Source organism: Myxocyprinus asiaticus, chromosome 23 (assembly GCF_019703515.2).
Source record: "Myxocyprinus asiaticus isolate MX2 ecotype Aquarium Trade chromosome 23, UBuf_Myxa_2, whole genome shotgun sequence".
Taxonomy (NCBI): domain Eukaryota; kingdom Metazoa; phylum Chordata; class Actinopteri; order Cypriniformes; family Catostomidae; genus Myxocyprinus; species Myxocyprinus asiaticus.
Window position 1 is genome coordinate 16,078,229 of NC_059366.1, and position 17,788 is coordinate 16,096,016.

General features: G+C 38.8%; 1 protein-coding gene across 1 annotated transcript in view; it reads left to right on the top strand.

The window, feature by feature from the left end:
* The window catches only part of LOC127413686 (PDZ domain-containing protein 7-like), a 42,137-nt gene that overhangs the window by 18,445 nt on the left and 5,904 nt on the right, over positions 1-17,788 (top strand). Inside the window, 7 exon segments of the mRNA XM_051651007.1 lie at positions 1,803-1,994; positions 3,661-3,830; positions 4,930-5,021; positions 5,179-5,270; positions 5,440-5,511; positions 7,143-7,727; positions 11,159-11,259. Coding sequence (XP_051506967.1) covers positions 1,803-1,994; positions 3,661-3,830; positions 4,930-5,021; positions 5,179-5,270; positions 5,440-5,511; positions 7,143-7,727; positions 11,159-11,259 — 1,304 coding nt within the window.

Genomic DNA, 17,788 nt, shown 5'->3' on the forward strand with positions numbered 1-17,788 from the left:
TGGTCATTTTGAAACGTATAAAATCATGACCACTCATGTGAGATTAAGAGTTCAGTCATATCAGCAACCTTATAAAATCACTTTTATTTTACATAGAGCAGGGGTGCCCTCATGGGGGCAGCCATGTTAGAATCACATGGCCAGCTGAATACTGCTCGCTTAATCTCAGTAACTGCCCTGTTATTGGACACTTTCATTCATGGATTAAATTAATCCTGGTTTACTGTGCATAGTGGATTTCTACAATGGCATTGGCAACTGAAAACTACTGTGTTTGAATGATGCAGCATCCAGGCCACTAGGTGTCACAGTAAGTCATCCTTCAACCGACTTAAAGAAAAAAATTACTGAGCGCACCTTTAAAGGGATAGTTTTCCCAAAAATGAAAATTCTCACATCATTTACTCACCCTCATGCCATCCCAGATATGTATGACTTTCTTTCTTCTGCTGAACACAAACAAAGATTTATAGAAGAATATCTCCGCTCTGTAGGTCCTTACAATGCAAATGAATGGTGATCAGATGTTTGTAGCTCCAAAAAGCACATAAAGTCAGCATAAAAGTATGCATAAAGTAAATCCATATCCTTAGAAGCTATATAATAGGTGTGGGTGAGAAACAGAAGAATATTTAAGTCCTTTTTTTATACTATAAATCTCTACTTTAACTTTCACTTTCTGATGTGAAAGTGAAATTAAACAGGCACAATGTGTGACTTTCAGATGTTAAAGTAAAAGTGAATGTGGAGATACAGAGTGAAAAAAGGACTTACTGTACATTTTGATCTGTTTCTCACCCACACCTATTATATAGCTTCTGAAGATATAGATTTAATCACTGGAGTCTTATGGATTACTTTTATGTTTCCTTTATGTGATTTTTGGAGCTCACCATTCATTTGCATTGTATGGACCTACAGAGCTGAAATATTCTTCTAAAAATCTTCATTTGTGTTCTGCAGAAGAAAGAAAGTCATACACATCTGGAATGGCATGAGGGTGAGTAAATGATGAGAGAATTTGCATTTTTGGGTGAACTATCCCTTTGCTGATGATTCTCATTAGATTCTACAGGAAAAAAAAAGATTACATGTGTAAATGCACTAAAAATTACATTGTGTAAATGAAAGTAATCAAGTACATCAAATGCAACCATGATATGTAAATACTTTACATTTAAAATAACTATTTTATTTCACATTTTAATAATAAGAATGGCTGTGCTCTGCTTAATTGTTATGACAATAGTGCCACAGTGCAATTAGGCTTCATTTTCTTATGCAAAATATTATTTTTTTTCTTTTCTTTTGTTTTTTATTCTTTTGATTTAGGGGTGAAACATAACCTGGACTTGTTCTTGTCCATGATCTTGACAGGCAGTGTGAGAATTACACTTTTTACATTTGCATAGCATCCAAAGCTACTTCAATAATTTCACATGAATATAATTGGTGTCTGGAAATTGCAAACTCTTCAGCAGGTGTTTTTCAACCACAGCAATTTATAGTGCACTCACCTTGGAGCAACCCAGGTTTAAGTGTCTTGCTCAAGAGCACAATAGAGATAGAACATGATTTTGATCTCAGTAACTCTCAGTAGCTCAGGACTGAACCTGCAAACTTTGTGCTATGATGCCACATATATGTATATTATTTCACTTGGGCATGTCAGTGTGTTTCTTTATGAATATTCATTTCTTCAATATAGTTAAAAAGATTCAGTATGCATTTCTAATTTAACTGAAACTTCCCGTGTCTGGAGGTCACTCTTTTTTACATGTGTCTGTTTGGATGTTGGTCAGAGGACAAGCAGAAGAAAAGAAAACTTCAGAAGGACAAGGTAGTGGCAGAAGGAAGCACACTGCAGCGCTCCAAAACCTTTGTCAGCGGACACAAGAGGGAAAGGTTTTCCTCTAGAGACAGGAAGGACATGGGGACAGGACATGGACACAGAGGAAGATCCAAATACCCCAAACATTTAGATAATGAACCAGGTGAGTTCACACACAACTCTCAGTCCACATACGGTTCAACAGCCTTTGATGAGGCCAGTGCTCTGTGTAAATACCAGGGGAATTGGAGACACCAAGAGCAGAGAAGGTAGGGTATTTGCATTTGAAAAGCCAACAAGCTGCATGATGAGTTTTTAAAGAAGCTAATTTAGAAGAGAGAACTGCTTTACCGTATACTGTTATGCAATAATTCCCTTTGAGTCCGGCCCCTGTTTTTTTTTTTTTTTTTTTCAGCTAATGATGAATTACATAGCTGCCTTCATTACAGTGTCTACTGCAGTGAGTAACACACAGGCACTTCAATGGGTTTTTCAACACTTTGAAAAGGATTTAAAACTCCAAGCTATTCACAGCATGTAGGCTGGTCAGTATTGCCATTTTAGAGTGCATTTTTTCATATATAAACAAGCATTGGGAAAAATATGTGAGTATTGTAGGGACTGTTTTTGTAACCTTGTAGCATTACGTTAATTAAGAAATAAGGCACGAGCTTCCATGCTGTATTGCAAATATAGTCACAGGGTGCCTGCAACCCCAAACTGTGATAATATTCACAATATAGTGTGACCTCAAGTGCCTTATTGCTTTTAATCTTAAATGCTAAGGACACAAATTTTCTGCAAAACATTATTTTACTTGGCATATTTATTACGTGCCATCCTTTCACTTGATAATATAGTCCCTGACATAGGTTAAAACAATAAACTAGGATTAATACTTGGCCTCTATTGGTGTGTCGTTGTTACTATATCATGTATTTTAGCCTGGCTGGAATGCTGTATTGACCAATTAGCATTTAGGACCGGAACTATCCTTTTTCAAAATGTACCTATTAGCAATATAGTTGGGAGTTATCAGGTTAGATAAAATGATATGTGGATATTGACTAATTCACAATATTGGCTTCTCCTTAAAAGCAAATAATAAGCTTGGGAAGGATTATTAAAGTGATAGTTCACCCAAAAATGAAAATTCTCTCATAATTTACTCAATCTCATGCCATCCCAGATGTGTATGACTTTCTTTTTTCTGCTGAACACAAATGAAGATGTTTTGAAGAATATCCCAGCTCTGTAGGTCCATACATTGCAAGTGAATGTTGGCCAGAACTCAGAAGGTCCAAAAGGAACGTAAAGGTATCATAAAGTAATCCATATGACTAAAGTGGTTTAATCCATATCTTCAGAAGCGACATGATAGGTGTGGTAAGAAAATGATCAATATTTAAGACCTTAAATATTCACTTTCAAAATGTGAATTTGAGAGTGTAGATTTTCAGTAAAAAAGGACATAAATATTTATCTGTTTCTCACCTACACCTATCATATCACTTCTGAAGATCCGGATTTAACCACTTGAGTCATATGGATTACTTTTATACCTTTATGTTCCTTTTGGACCTTTGAAGTTCTGGTCACTATTCACTTGCATTGTGAGGATCTACAGAGCTGAAATATTCTTTTAAAATTCTTCATTTGTGTTCTGCAGAAGAAAGAAAGTCATACACATCTAGGATGGCATGAGAGTGAGTAAATGATGAGAGAATTTTCCTTTTGGGTGAACTGTCCCTTTAATTTGATTATATTACCATTATAATTGCTCTCATCAGGGATCTTACATTGGCTCCTTTCCTGACCCTCAGGTAAAGAGCGAGGTCGACCTATAATTAACCTGTTGAGTTCTCCCAGAGAGACTCAAGCTGGTATGAGGGAGCACAGCCCCATGCCCAGCCCAGAGACTATGGCCATGATGGAGGACATGGCTCGCAAACTGCTCAATGAAGATGAGGTGGCTGCTGTCATGAGACACTGCAAAAGGGTGAGTCTGCAGTCAGCTAAACATGCCTGCCCTGTCTCATGCTAGTATGCTGGTGTCTCTACCAGGCTTCTTAACTAGCTTAACCAACTAGCCCCCTTGGTCCATGTTGATTGACCAGCATTTTTGGCTGGTGAACAGCATAGCTATGCTGATCCACATGCTAGACAAGCGCTAAACCAGCACTAACCAGAATAAACCTGCTTCGACCAATATGGAAACTCATCTTGTTCTTGAAGCTGGTCTTTTCTGCAGGATAGATAAATGTCCAGGAAAAAATTCTCCCATTTCTGACTTTTTTTTTTGTGTAGTTCAGAGTGGACTTTGGGGGTCAATCAGGGTCTTTCCAGGACATCTGCTGTGCATGCGGATTGATGTTAATGGGGATGTGTTTGACAAGAAAAGGCTCTCTTGTCTGTCTAGCCATATTTCTGACTAATCAATGCCGTGCCGGCAGTGCTCACAGAGGACAGATTTGTGTTGTCATTTATGATCAGGATCAAATGTCCCTGATCATCTGAACTCTGCAGTTGGCAGTGCCACACTTAGTCACTACTACAGAGAGATCAATTCAAGAGCTGTTCTGAAAACTCTTGTGAAATACCAGCAGACAGGATTTCTGGGGTTCAAAAACCTTGTTTATTACTTATCGACAGCATACGAGCCCAAAATGAAAAGTATTTTTCATGCTTTAGACAAGATAAGTGAGATTTAGACTGGACAGAATGAACACAACTTTTGTGTTTTGGGTGTTGGTGTACTGGTGTCCATTCCATTCTTCTTAATTAACTTAACCAGCAAGCCTCCCTTGGTCAACCAGAATCAGACATACGTATTTATTTATGCATTTGGCAGAGGCTTTCATCTAAATTGACCTATAGAAACATTGTACAGCATAAACCAGTTTATACCAGCATGGAAATTAATTTTTTAAACCAGCTGGCCTACCAGACAAAGTACTTTGAATGCAACTTAGAACAGACTGAACATAGAAAAAGGTTTTCAGTATGTTTCCTTCGGTCTGAAGCTTAATCACTGGAATCACTGATAGCAAAAGTGCAAAACGTAACTGGGGCATCTCCTCTACCTTTCTGTTCTTCAGTTTCTGGCAGAGCGAGTGGTCGAGGATCTGGTGTGGCTCCTGCTGGCCATCTTGGACAAACCTGAGAAGTTACTGCTGCTGAGGGAGATCAGGTAAGGAGAGTACTGTAAAGTTAACCTCTGTCATACTGTATGATTGATGTATGACTCATACATACTTAAATCATACATCTCCTGCATGTGTCTATGTACCTCCTGGCATAACTTTTGTGCAAAGTTTGCACATAATGTCTAACTTTCTTTCATGTAGAATGATCATCCCTCCCACAGATCTAGGGCGTTTTGACAGTATGGTCTTGCCCTTCGAGCTTGACGCCTATGACATACTAAAAAGCCACTCTGGTAAGGGAATATTTGAAAAACACTTGAATTTTTAGCTTTCAAAAGGTTTTGTCCAAACATCTGACTGGTAGTGTAGTGTTGTATGAGATAAATTCTTAAAAATCTTTGACATTTGGATATGGTGTGAACTCCGTGTGGTGGTCTTTACTGCATGTTTGTGTTTCTTCAGTGAGGTCTCCCGTCCTACGTTCTCCTCGTCATGGTGGAACACCCCGTCGCCATCTAATAATGTCCATCCCAGGTAACTTCCTCGTTGGTGTACTTGAGCATACCATTCTTTCTTTTCTTATTTTCACACTCTCTTTTCAGTGCTGTGCCATGTCCTCACTCTGATCAAACAGCACACTGCTGCTTACTCAATGGATATGAATGCGTTTACTGTATATAACCAGAGGTTTTAGACTTCCACTCTTCCCTGCACCAGCCATTTCATATCCTGAAATGAATGTCTGTCTGGAAAAGACATGCTTCTACTACAAATGTCCTGTTGCTGATATTTCATTCCACCCCCCCCCCCCCACACACACACAGAATCCTTTTCTTTCTAAAACCCTCTGTGCCTTTATTACTGTACTCTGCCATCACTTTTTTTGTATAATGAGTCTGATGAATTTTGACCATTGTAAGCTGGCATTTGGGCCGCAAATGCATAATTTGTGAGATGCCAAACATGCATCATCGCCAGGATAAATAGATGTATCAACAGTGGCCTGCCTGTTTTTTCTGCTGCTGACATTGCATTTGACCTCTTGACCTCTAACCTTGGAGCGCACAGCGGCTGCTGTCATTATCTGCAGTGTCAGGCCAGTGGCTGCATGTTCATCTGACTTTTAAATGAAAGTCGTTTCTGAAATGCAAGAAAGGCGCCTTGCATTGTTTAACCTTCAAGCATCCACCCACACAGGTCTGAAACTTTATGAAGCTCTTTGTACCATCCACAGAGGAGTAATTCAAACCTGTCTGCACCAGAGGCCCCTGAAATCTGAGCAAACAGCACGCCACTGCTTACTCAATGGATATGAATGTGTGATTGTCGCTCAAATTTCTTGATGAAAGGGAAAGTGTGTGTTTGTGTGAGAGCTTTCGTAACATCTGCAATGATTTAAGGAGATGTAAATGAATTCTGCCTTTGGACCATATTCATGTATATGGGAGAAGGGGAGAACTTGTATGTGAATGTGATAAATTGTTTGATTAATATATGTGAATTTACCAGTGTCTCCTCACACGCGCCTTACAAAAAATAATTGTGGTGATACTATGATAATACCATGATATTTTAATATAAACGTGTCCACAAAACATGGTTTATCCATGGTACATGTCCAAAATATTAGATAAATACAGGGCCATGGTACTGAATGATTACCACATTTAAATACCATGTTATTTACATGATAGCACAAAATACTTTAAATAATACCATAGTATTACCATTGGTATGTCTCTAAAAACATGGTTTTACACAGTATTACTATTTTTAAGGTTTCCAAAAACCGTGGTGATATATATCATGGTTTTGAATAGCTAACATATTAAAATTAATATACCAAGGTATTAACATGGTAGTTCAAGGTACATCAAAGAATACCACGGTATTACTATTGTATATGTTGAAATACCATGGCATTACCATTGTGCCATGTGTCCAAAAACCATGGTAGTAACATGGCAATATGATACATAACATGGTAATGAATGACTTACATATACATTTACCATGGTATTTACATGATAGCCCAAGGGACTTCAAAGAATATAGTGGTTTTACCATGGTACATGTCCAAAAAACATAGTAATAACATGAAACGTTTTTGTAAATGGTTAATGAATGAGAACATGGTTTTAATATCCACCTGTATCCTGTCACAGACTACAGGGGTGGATTCCACTTGCAGCAGGTGCAGGATCTAGAGAGAGAACAGCAGCTCATGGAAGATCTGGAGCGACTGTGCTTGGCAGGCCTACCAACCAGTCGACTTCCTCCTCCTCGAGCTTTCGCTCCTCTCTTGGATGTACCGGTAGACACATACATCACAGATTCACTCCGTCATCACTCCTTGAGCCCTCCTCGGCCCAGCTGGCCACACTCAGAGTCCCCTCACAGCACAGAGCATCGTGGACACTCCCTGCAAAGAAGAGACAACAGTTTCTCCCTGACATCACACCATGACTCTTTATCCAGTAGAGGTGATTCTGTCCCAGAGCGGGGAAGGTCCCCTTATAGGAATGGACATAGAGCGAAAACGGACAAATCTCAGAATGGAAAAGAGGTCAAGTATACTGTAATGAGTGTAAATCGATGGAGCAGGACACCATTGAGGCAGGTGTTTGGGCCCAGCTCAGATCAGGACTGGAGAGAACCAATGAATGGACATCTGGACAGCCAAGAAAGCCCACCAGAGCAAAAGTATGAATTGACTACTGTTTCTATCTCCAAGACCAAACAGTCCTTGGGTGAGTTACTTAGAGATACTTTGTCCTGACTCTGTGTGGAAATCTGTCTTATATGACAGGCATCTCTAAGTGAGCATACTAAAACTATTTCATGAATTGAAATTTAACATGCATAACTAATAGACTAAAACCTGTTAATACAATTGGTTTGCAGAGCATGTGATTCAGTCTGTACTCACAATGTCTTGGTGGTGTACGTATGTTGACAGAATTAGAAATAAAAACTTTGTGGAAGTAAACATGAATGTGTGGTTGTCAAAACTTCTGTGCAATCATTGGTAGATTAGCTTGTTGAATTAGATGTTGCAGTTTTATCCCCACCAGCAGATGGCAGTGAATTGCCCAGTGCAACCACAAACCCAATTTGAATAAAGCGTCCCATTAAAGGAATAATTCATCCAAGAATGAAAATTAATAATTTGCTCACCCTCATGTTTCAACCCCATTTATTTTTCTTTTTTCCATGAAACACAGAATTAGTTGATAGGTGGAATGCCTAAGCTTCTCTTTTTTTATACAGTGAAAGTGAATGACAAGTTCCAAAAAGAACAAAAAGCACACGAAAAAGTATCATAAAAGCACTCCATACAATTTGTGTACAATATTTCAAGTCTTCTGAAGAAATATAATAGCTTTGTGTAAGGTATAGACCAAAATGTAACCTGTTTTTCACCGATAATCTACCCCTCGGCCGGAGCTCTCAAATCTTATTCATTCTTGTTTTCAAAAATGGCGCCTTAAGACATGTTGTTCCGGGTTTGACAACATTGACGGCAAATTCTGCTAGTTCTCACTTGTCAGGTGACTCATCGTGATGAACCAAAATGCAACCGCAAATATCACATGTGAGGACACACTGGTAAATTCACATATATCAATCAAACAATTTATCACATTCACACACAAGTTTTCTATATATCTTCAGAAAACTTATGCACAAGACATATGAACTGCTTTGAAGGTACTTTGCTGGTGTCTTTTTGTCCTTTTTTGAGTTTATTTTGTAGTACACTGGTGGCCAAAAGTTTGGAATAATGTACAGATTTTGCTGTTTCGGAAGGAAATTGGTACTTTAATTCACCAAAGTGGCATTCAACTGATCACAAAGTATAGTCAGGACATTACTGATGTAAAAAACAGCACCAGCACTATTTGAAAAAGTCATTTTTGATCAAATCTAGCCAGGCCCCATTTCCAGCAGCCATCACTCCAACACCTTATCCTTGAGTAATCATGCTAATATTGCTAATTTGGTACTAGAAAATCACTTACCATTATATCAAACACAGTTGAAAGCTATTTGGTTCATTAAATGAAGCTTAACATTGTCTTTGTTTTTAAGTTGCCACAGTATGCAATAGTCTGGCATGTCTTAAGGTCAATATTAGGTCAAAAATGGCAAAAAAGAAACAGTTTTCTCTAGAAACTCATCAGCCAATCATTGTTTTGAGGAGTGAAGGCTATACAATGCTTGAAATTGCCAAAAAAACTGAAGATTTCATACAAAGGTGTGTACTACGGTGTAAAGGTGTACATTTTGTTATTTTTATTTTTTTATTGTAATACTAATTTTTCACATTATTAATGTCCTGACTATACATTATGATCAGCTGAATGCCACTTTGGTGAATAAAAGTACCAATTTCTTTCCATAAGAGCAAAATCTGTACACTATTCCAAACTTTTGGCCGCCAGTGTATATATCAACATGTAATTCCCTTTGTATGGAAAACAGAAGCTAGAATTTTCAGCCGTACATCGCATTTTGTGTTTCATGGAAGAAAGAAAATAATATGACATGGTGGTGAGAATTTTCATTTTTGTATGAAATATCCCATTTAATATACAGTAGGACATGATGATGGCTTGAAGAATATACAGAATTATGATAAGAGTCAAGTTATTAAAGCATCAGTGCATTGTGCTTTAGTTCAGATGAGTGCAAACGTTTGCCTGCAGTATCTGCAAGATGTGTATGTTTTTGTTTTTAAATAAGAGGGATCATAAAATTTTTATTTTGTTTTTCATATAGATATAGTACTGCTCTGATGAAGCTATTTGACATAACAGATATTTACATATATCCTACAAGACAAAATAAAACAATTTTACACAAATCATCCAGTTCAAAAGTTTGTATCACCTTGGTTCTTAATGAAGTGTGTTGCCTTGAGAATTAATGGATGTTTGCACCATTTGAAATGGTTGTGTAGGAGTCCCTTAATTTTAAGTATCGAAAACCCGATCAATGAGGAAGCAACATGCAATATTATGAACATTTGTTGAAATTCAGTTGTTATTTTGTCTTGTGAAATACACTGATCAGCCACAACATTAAAACCACCTGCCTAATATTGTGTAGGTCCCCCTCATGCCACCAAAACAGCTCCAACCCATGCTATTCTTCTCACCACAATTGTACAGAGCGGTTATCTGAGTTACCGTAGACTTTATCAGTTCGAACCAGTCTGGCCATTCTCCGTTGACCTCTCTCATCAACGAGGCGTTTCCGTCTGCAGAACTGCTGCTCACTGGATGTTTTCTGTTTTTGGCACCATTCTGAGTAAATTCTAGAGACTATGCTTGAAAATCCCAGGAGATCAGTAGTTACAGAAATACTCAAACCAGCCCATCTGGCACCGACAATCATCCATTCGATTATCTAATCAGCCAATCATGTGGTAGCAGTGCAGTGCATAAAATCAAGCAGATACAGGTCAGGAGCTTCAGTTAATGTTCACATCAACCATCAGAATGGGGAAAAATGTGACCTCAGTGATTTCGACCATTGCATGATTGTTGGTGCCAGATGGGCTGGTTTGAGTATTTCTGTAACTGCTGATCTCCTGGGATTTTCACACACAACAGTCTCTAGAATTTACTCAGAATGGTGCCAAAAACTAAAAACATCCAGTGAGTGGCAGTTCTGCAGATGGAAACGCCTTGTTGATGAGAGAGGTCAACGGAGAATGGCCAGACTGGTTCGAACTGACAAAGTCTACGGTAACTCAGATAACCGCTCTGTACAATTGTGGTGAGAAGAATATCATCTAAGAATGCTATACTGAAATGCGGGTTGGCGCTGTTTTGGCGGCACGAGGTGGACCTACACAATATTAGGCAGGTGGTTTTATTTTTGTGGCTGATCGGCGTATATGTAACCAGAGCAGTACTATATCTACAGTATATATAAAAACATAATACAATTTTTATGATCCCTCTTATTAAAAAAAAAAAAAAAAAAAAAAAAGAAAATTTTTGCAGATTCTGCAGGCAAACGTATGCACTGTATATCTTATACAATACATTCTAAAAATCTCATGAAAATAGAAAAAGGCAATTTGAGTGGTCGTAAGATTTATTTCATGCATGTTCTTTTAGAGAGCTGGAACTTTTGGATGGCTCGATGATTTCTTCTCTTGTTTATGCAGGTATAAGCATATCAGGTGGGATAGAGTCAAAAGTGCAGCCAATGGTGAAGATAGAGAAGATCTTTCCAGGAGGAGCGGCCTCCACTAGTGATGTTCTGAAGGTAACTGATTCTCCTCATATGTTACTCAGAATTTTGTGTTTGACTCCTAAACATGAGGAGAGGCTGGCAATGATAAATATATGCCACCTGATTCTTGCTCTTCATTTCACTTCTGTTTTGGTTATAACTACCATTCAGTTACATTAGCTGAGCACAGAGGAGTTTTTATATGCATAAGTGGCACAAGTTATTAATTACTGATGAGTTATATTGACATGGCCTGTAAACACATTACTTTGAGTCAGCTGCTTATTTTAAGCTTGCTTTCTATGCTGTCACATACTGTATAAACACAAACTGTACTTTCAACATATTTTCATACTGGCCCAGGCTAGTTTATTCTGGTTACTGCCGGTTTGGTGCTGGTCTTGTTGTTGAAGCTGGCTGATCAAGATAGTCTTGCTGATTAAGCTAGTTGAGAAGCAGGGTGAGGACACCTGCACACCAGCATCACATGCTGGAGACCATAATCCAAAACACAACATATGCTGAGGACCAGTCCTGCTGGTCTTTTCACCAGAGGTACACACACTTTTATGACTGACTATGTGTCTAAACAATGTACCGACATGCCCAGGTCCTTCATCTGTACTGACTGAGGCAGAATTAGGTGTAAAGGTCAAAGCAGGAGAGTGCATGATACCTTGCACTGCCAACAGCACCTCTGTGACCCTGCATACAAGGTTAAAACCCCGGAATCTCATGTGTGTACAGTATGTGCGCTTGTGTGTGTGTGAGTATGTGTGTACTTGAAGAGAAGAAGTACAGTATCTTGTTGATTACAGCCTATCAGGTGACAGCACTTCCCTGCTCTGCTCAGAGAGGCTTGTGTTGCTCACACTCAGGAGATCTGGTGTCAGGCTAAAAACCCTTCAGTTGTCAAGAACATTCACTCATCTCCTGTCTCCACTAGGGCTTTGGTGTGAAAGAATAGTGGGGGTGCTAGTGTGGATATTTTCATTAATATCAAACACAAATAATTCATATTCCACTCAAGTCACTTGGTGTCACACCTTGAAGAGAGTTGATTGGCTGATTATAATATAGATCTAATAATAATTGACAAAAAGGACCACAATTAAGTAAATTTACATGCATAGTTACAGTGTAATCGAGCTACAGCAGGTTTTTGCAAAGTCAAGCTACAGTCTTCATCTATCTGTCCAATTATACATGACACAATGCGCAATTGAATGTCAGGTGAGGAAATAACGTAGACATTTTCTGGTTGAACTTTTGTGTTGTTTTAGCTTTTTGCCGACTTTGTCCAAAAGTTCGTCATTCTTTGTTTTTCGTCTGCCCGTATATTTAACAGTGTTCAGCTCCTTCAGCTACAACAACATGAATGTCGTCTCCTCGTCCATCTGAAATTGTACTTTCCTAGCATTCGCCATGATACCCTTACCTTGTTTGTGATGCGTTTGAATTCTGGGTTAAATGCACATTGCGTGTCGAAGCCCATCACATTATCTAGGCCTGTAAGTCCGACTTCACGATAATCGGACTGGTACAATAATAATAATAACTGAAGACTGAAGTCTAACTTTTAAAGTGCATGTAAACAGAGATTATTTAGCAGAGACGGACCACTTCTATTAAAATGAATGGGAGAAAGTGTAATGCTCAACCATGGAGCTCTAAGCACCAACGGTCAACGGATGTAGAAAGGAAGTCCTGCTTTACAGGAAAAAGAAGCAATCACCTTTTAGATACAGACATCGCCTGTCAATCAACTCGAAAAAACGAATGCGCTTTATCTATATAAGCCAGGAAAATGGCATTTTTAGCGTAATATGAGATAAAGAAGCACAATTAATGATTCCAGTATTGTCACATTTTATTGCTGATTTGAAATACAGTATGTTCTTTGATTGTTATCTTGACCAACCGTTTTTTAAGATTTCGGTCTTTCCCAGTTCAAGTAGATAGGGACTGCACTGTCATGACTGGAAACAGCCTTCCAATAGCGTTCCAAAGATGGCCGACAGTGGACTGACTTGCTAGAAAGACTTTGATGTAAATGTAATGACTGAATCAATAAACCAATTAATCAACGTGTAACAGTGAATTAACTGATTGTGTTAAAAAAAAATTTTTGTGATAAATGTTTCTGTTGTCTCAGTTTAATAATGTAACTCAATAACATAAGTTATGATTCAGTGTACATAAAACTCGCTTCAGCAAGTAGTTATTGTAATTGGACTAGAACAAAGCGCAGTCAGTAAATCAGAATAATTATCGTCAAATGAGACCCCCGACTGAGATTAAGAGTCTTAAGCCCAAAGTATACTTCGATTTTGATGCAAACGCTCAACGTCTGCATACAGTTGAACACGAGCCTGTCAAATTATCCTCCGTATAACACTGTGTCCTAACCAGACACGATGCTGCGACACGCGATAAAAGGTATCTTTTCCATGTTAATCAGAGTTTTTGTAGGGGATCAAAATCCCGCCAAATGTATTGCGATCATGGATCCAAAAATAATAAGTGTGAATCAAAATAATAAGTGTGAATCAAAATAATCAGCGTGAATCAAAAAATAATAAGTGTGAATCAAAATAATAAGTGTGAATCAAAATAATAAGCGTGAATCAAAATAATCAGCGTGAATCAAAAAATAATAAGCGTGAATCAAAATAATAAGCGTGAATCAAAAAATAATAAGCGTGAATCAAAAAATAATAAGCGTGAATCAAAATAATAAGCGTGAATCAAAAAATAATAAGCGTGAATCAAAATAATAAGCGTGAATCAAAATAATAAACGTGAATCAAAAAATAATAAGCGTGAATCAAAATAATGAGCGTGAATCAAAATAATAAGCGTGAATCAAAAAATAATAAGCGTGAATCAAAATAATAAGCGTGAATCAAAAAATAATAAGCGTGAATCAAAAAATAATAAGCGTGAATCAAAATAATGAGCGTGAATCAAAATAATAAGCGTGAATCAAAAAATAATAAGCGCAGTTAAAAATAATAATAAGAGCAAAAATAAATAAAAAGCGCAGATCAAAAAATAACAAGCAAGAATCATAAATACATAAACACATTTAAAATATGCTGCAAAAGAATTGCAAACAAAATCATGTTTTCCTTGGTTATATTACTGTTTTCTGTGCTCTCTGACAATTTTGCTCATATTTTTTATTTTATTTTTTTGTACACTTGCGCTGTATTTTTCTTTGCTTTAGTTTCCAAGTTCTGCGCTTGGTTTTCCAAAACTTGTGAGTAGAGTTTCATGTAAATCAGGGGGCGTTTTGCATCCCTATTGGTCCGCTAGTTCTTGATCAACAGCTCAATATGAGCAAAATTGTCAGAGAGCACAAAAAACAGTAATATAACCAAGGAAAACATGATTTTGTTTGCAATTCTGATGATTTTTTATTTTTTTTAAATGTGTTTATATATTTTTGATTCATGCTTTTTATTTTTTGATCTGTGCTTATTATTTTAATCTGCGCTTTTTGTTTATTTTTGTACTTATTATTTTTTTATTCACACTTGTTATTTTTGGATCCGTGACCGCAATACCTTTGGCGGGATTTTGATCCCATATTTCGGCCTAACCAGCCACAACACACAACGAGACACAGCGACAAGGCTTTCTATTTTTTAAATGGTTTCTATTTCTGCATCATCTCGCCGGCCAGCGCAGTAAACAAATGGGTCTAAAATTATTGTTATTACAGTATATTAAAGCCGGCATCACACTAACCGCAGTAGCGGTTTTAACCACCATGCAAACCACGCAATTGCGTGGAGCCCCGGACGTCGGGGGGCCTCTGCACCAAAAGGAAAGCTCCACAAAAAATGCTTGAGGGGTGACATATTGTTCTGGGTACACGCACGAATACGCTGTTGTCAGCGCTCTTGGAGCGGTTCACGTTAGAAGCAGCTGGGGTCGGGACAGCTGAGTTTTTTTAAGCAGGGTTTGGGTTTGTAATTTATGAAAAAATATATAGGCCATCCGAAATTGTTTAACTCACACAGATACGCGCAAACGTATATTTCGTATTTTTGCCTGCATCTGCTCTGTTTTGCCATTGTTTTCCTGTGTAAACGCGCTGGACGAACGTCCATACATGCTGCACCGTGTCTCGCTGTTTCTTTAATGTCTCACGGAGGACTGGCACATTTTTAGACACTCTGTCAAATTAATAAGAGCTTCAGGTTTCAAAAATGCATGCCGAGACACCTGCGTTTTGTATCAGTCGTTGAACTGTCTAGATAGTTGTTTTTTTTAGCGCAGGTGTCATAAAGATTTAACGTTCTGAACAAGTTCAGGTTGCACAGAGGGGACTGTTACAATTATTCCAGAGTGTTCTGCAACAAGCAAATTTCAGCGCTTGATAACGGCAATGTTTTTTTCCCTTCTGCTCTAGTGTGCTGAAGGGCCGCCGTGCTTTGTATGTTTATAGTTAGTTACGAATGTTGCTTACGATGCATACAAGCAAAAATTTTCAAAATGGGGCTCTAGCTTGGTCGGTTGCTTGGAGCCTCAGAAATCGTAAACCCGCCCCTGACTAGCCGGTTCACAACAACTTGATTTTGACCGAGGGTGTCACACACCTACCGAATGTTGTGCTTGAGGTCTCGCTCTCTTCAGCCGGAGCCAGGGGCGGACTGGCCATCGGGAGAACCGGGACTTTTCCCGGTGGGCCGGCCGCGAAACGGGGCCGAACGGGCGGCGATAAGCTGAAATGGGTTGCCGCAATATGCAGAATGTGCCGCGACTGGCTGAAGAGGGCCGTAAAACGGCGCCATGATATGCAGAAAAGGACAGCTCTGTCACACACATACACACACAGTTTCAGAATGGCAGAGGGGAGACATACCGGCTCATCCCCGCCTTCCTGTCATGTGGAAATCGGCGAATAACAACAGGAGTACTGCGTGAACATAAACAATCGTAACAGATTGAATAAGGATGCGATTCATAAAGTAACTTTGCCCTGTGTATGTGTGTGATTTTGTATTTGTCCCCTCGGGTCTTGCCGTAGAATGTGTATGCACATATGGAGCTTCAGTGAGAAAATGAGTTGCGTTCAATAAACAGACTGTTTCATCTGTGATTGCTCTGTTTTCTACATTTTATTGTCAATTATCCTCATTTTAGTATGTGAATATTATGGTGTCACGTCATGCCTGGTGTGGGCAGACAGATTGCTTGTCACTGGAATCTTAACGCGTCATGTCTGGTTAGGACACAGTGAAGTGCTGCATTCCATTCAACTCAGAAAGTCGGATTTTCCAACTTCCTACTAGGAAACGTGCGGTGGAACGCCACGTGAATTCGAAATTCCAACTGGGAAACTCGTGCGGATATTTTCAACTCCAATTTCACCGAGATGCAGGTGCATGACGTCATACAAACATGTTGGCACTCAGGGAGATATACAAAGTGATAAACATTCACTTTTATTAAGTAATATCGATAAATGAGTCAAAGATCCTATATTACATGATATTAAAACTAGTTTAACAAACGTCTGCAGAAACAGGTGTATAAAACATGGTATATTATATTCTCTTTTAATAAATGTACACCTGTAGCACAAATGCTGGCGTTGCAGCATTGTTTATCAGTTGGGTTGCTTGGAGACGTCTCTGGTGACAGTCAAACACCTGCTAAGTTCATGGGAACATTGCAGTTTCGTTTTCTCACACGTCATCTTCCAAGCATCTGGCAATGGAATGCCTTTATGGTCGGAGATCAGAGATATCAAAGAGATATCAAGTAGGAATATCCCACATCCGACTTGAATGGAACAAAGCATTACTGTGAGCGCATTCATATGCGTCTGGGGCATTCGTGCTGTGACTACTATGAGACTGGACTTTTTCTCTTCAGGAGTTTAGACCCATAAAGATGTCTTTATATTCCTTCAGACTCGAGTTATACACTTGCAGGTATCTCCAGGTCGCTGTCCTTTTCTGCATATCGCGGCGCCATTTTGCGTCCCTCTTCAGCCAGTCACGGCACGTTCGGCATAATGCAGCAGCCCATTTCAGCTTATCGCTGCCCGTTCGGACCCGTTTCGCGGCCAGCCCACCGGGAAAAGTCCCGGTTCTCCCTATGGCCAGTCCGCCCCTGCATCCGTGTATATTCTTAGCGGGTAATGTAATGTTTAAGGTATTACATTTGTAAAAATGTTTAGAAAACATGCCGATACTTCACAGCGTACAGATGACCATTTTTTGTAGACAGTGCCTCACTTGAGTGTGTAGATGACATGAAGAGATGGTCCGAGGTTATTTACGTTGATATCATTAATTATTCTGAGTTTCTGACAGCCAACAACTGCACAAGTTGTGCCTGAAATTCATTTGTACACTAAGCAACACTTAAATGGTTGTTGATCTCTGGATCGCTCGTTTTGGCAGTTTTTACTTGGCGTCTCGAGACCAGAAGTACAAAATAGGCAATTAGAATCATCATGGTGCTGCCCAGTGGTTGCTCAGGAAAACTGTGGATAGACCATTTCAATTATGTAAACAAAAACAAATGAATTTGAATGGTCCAA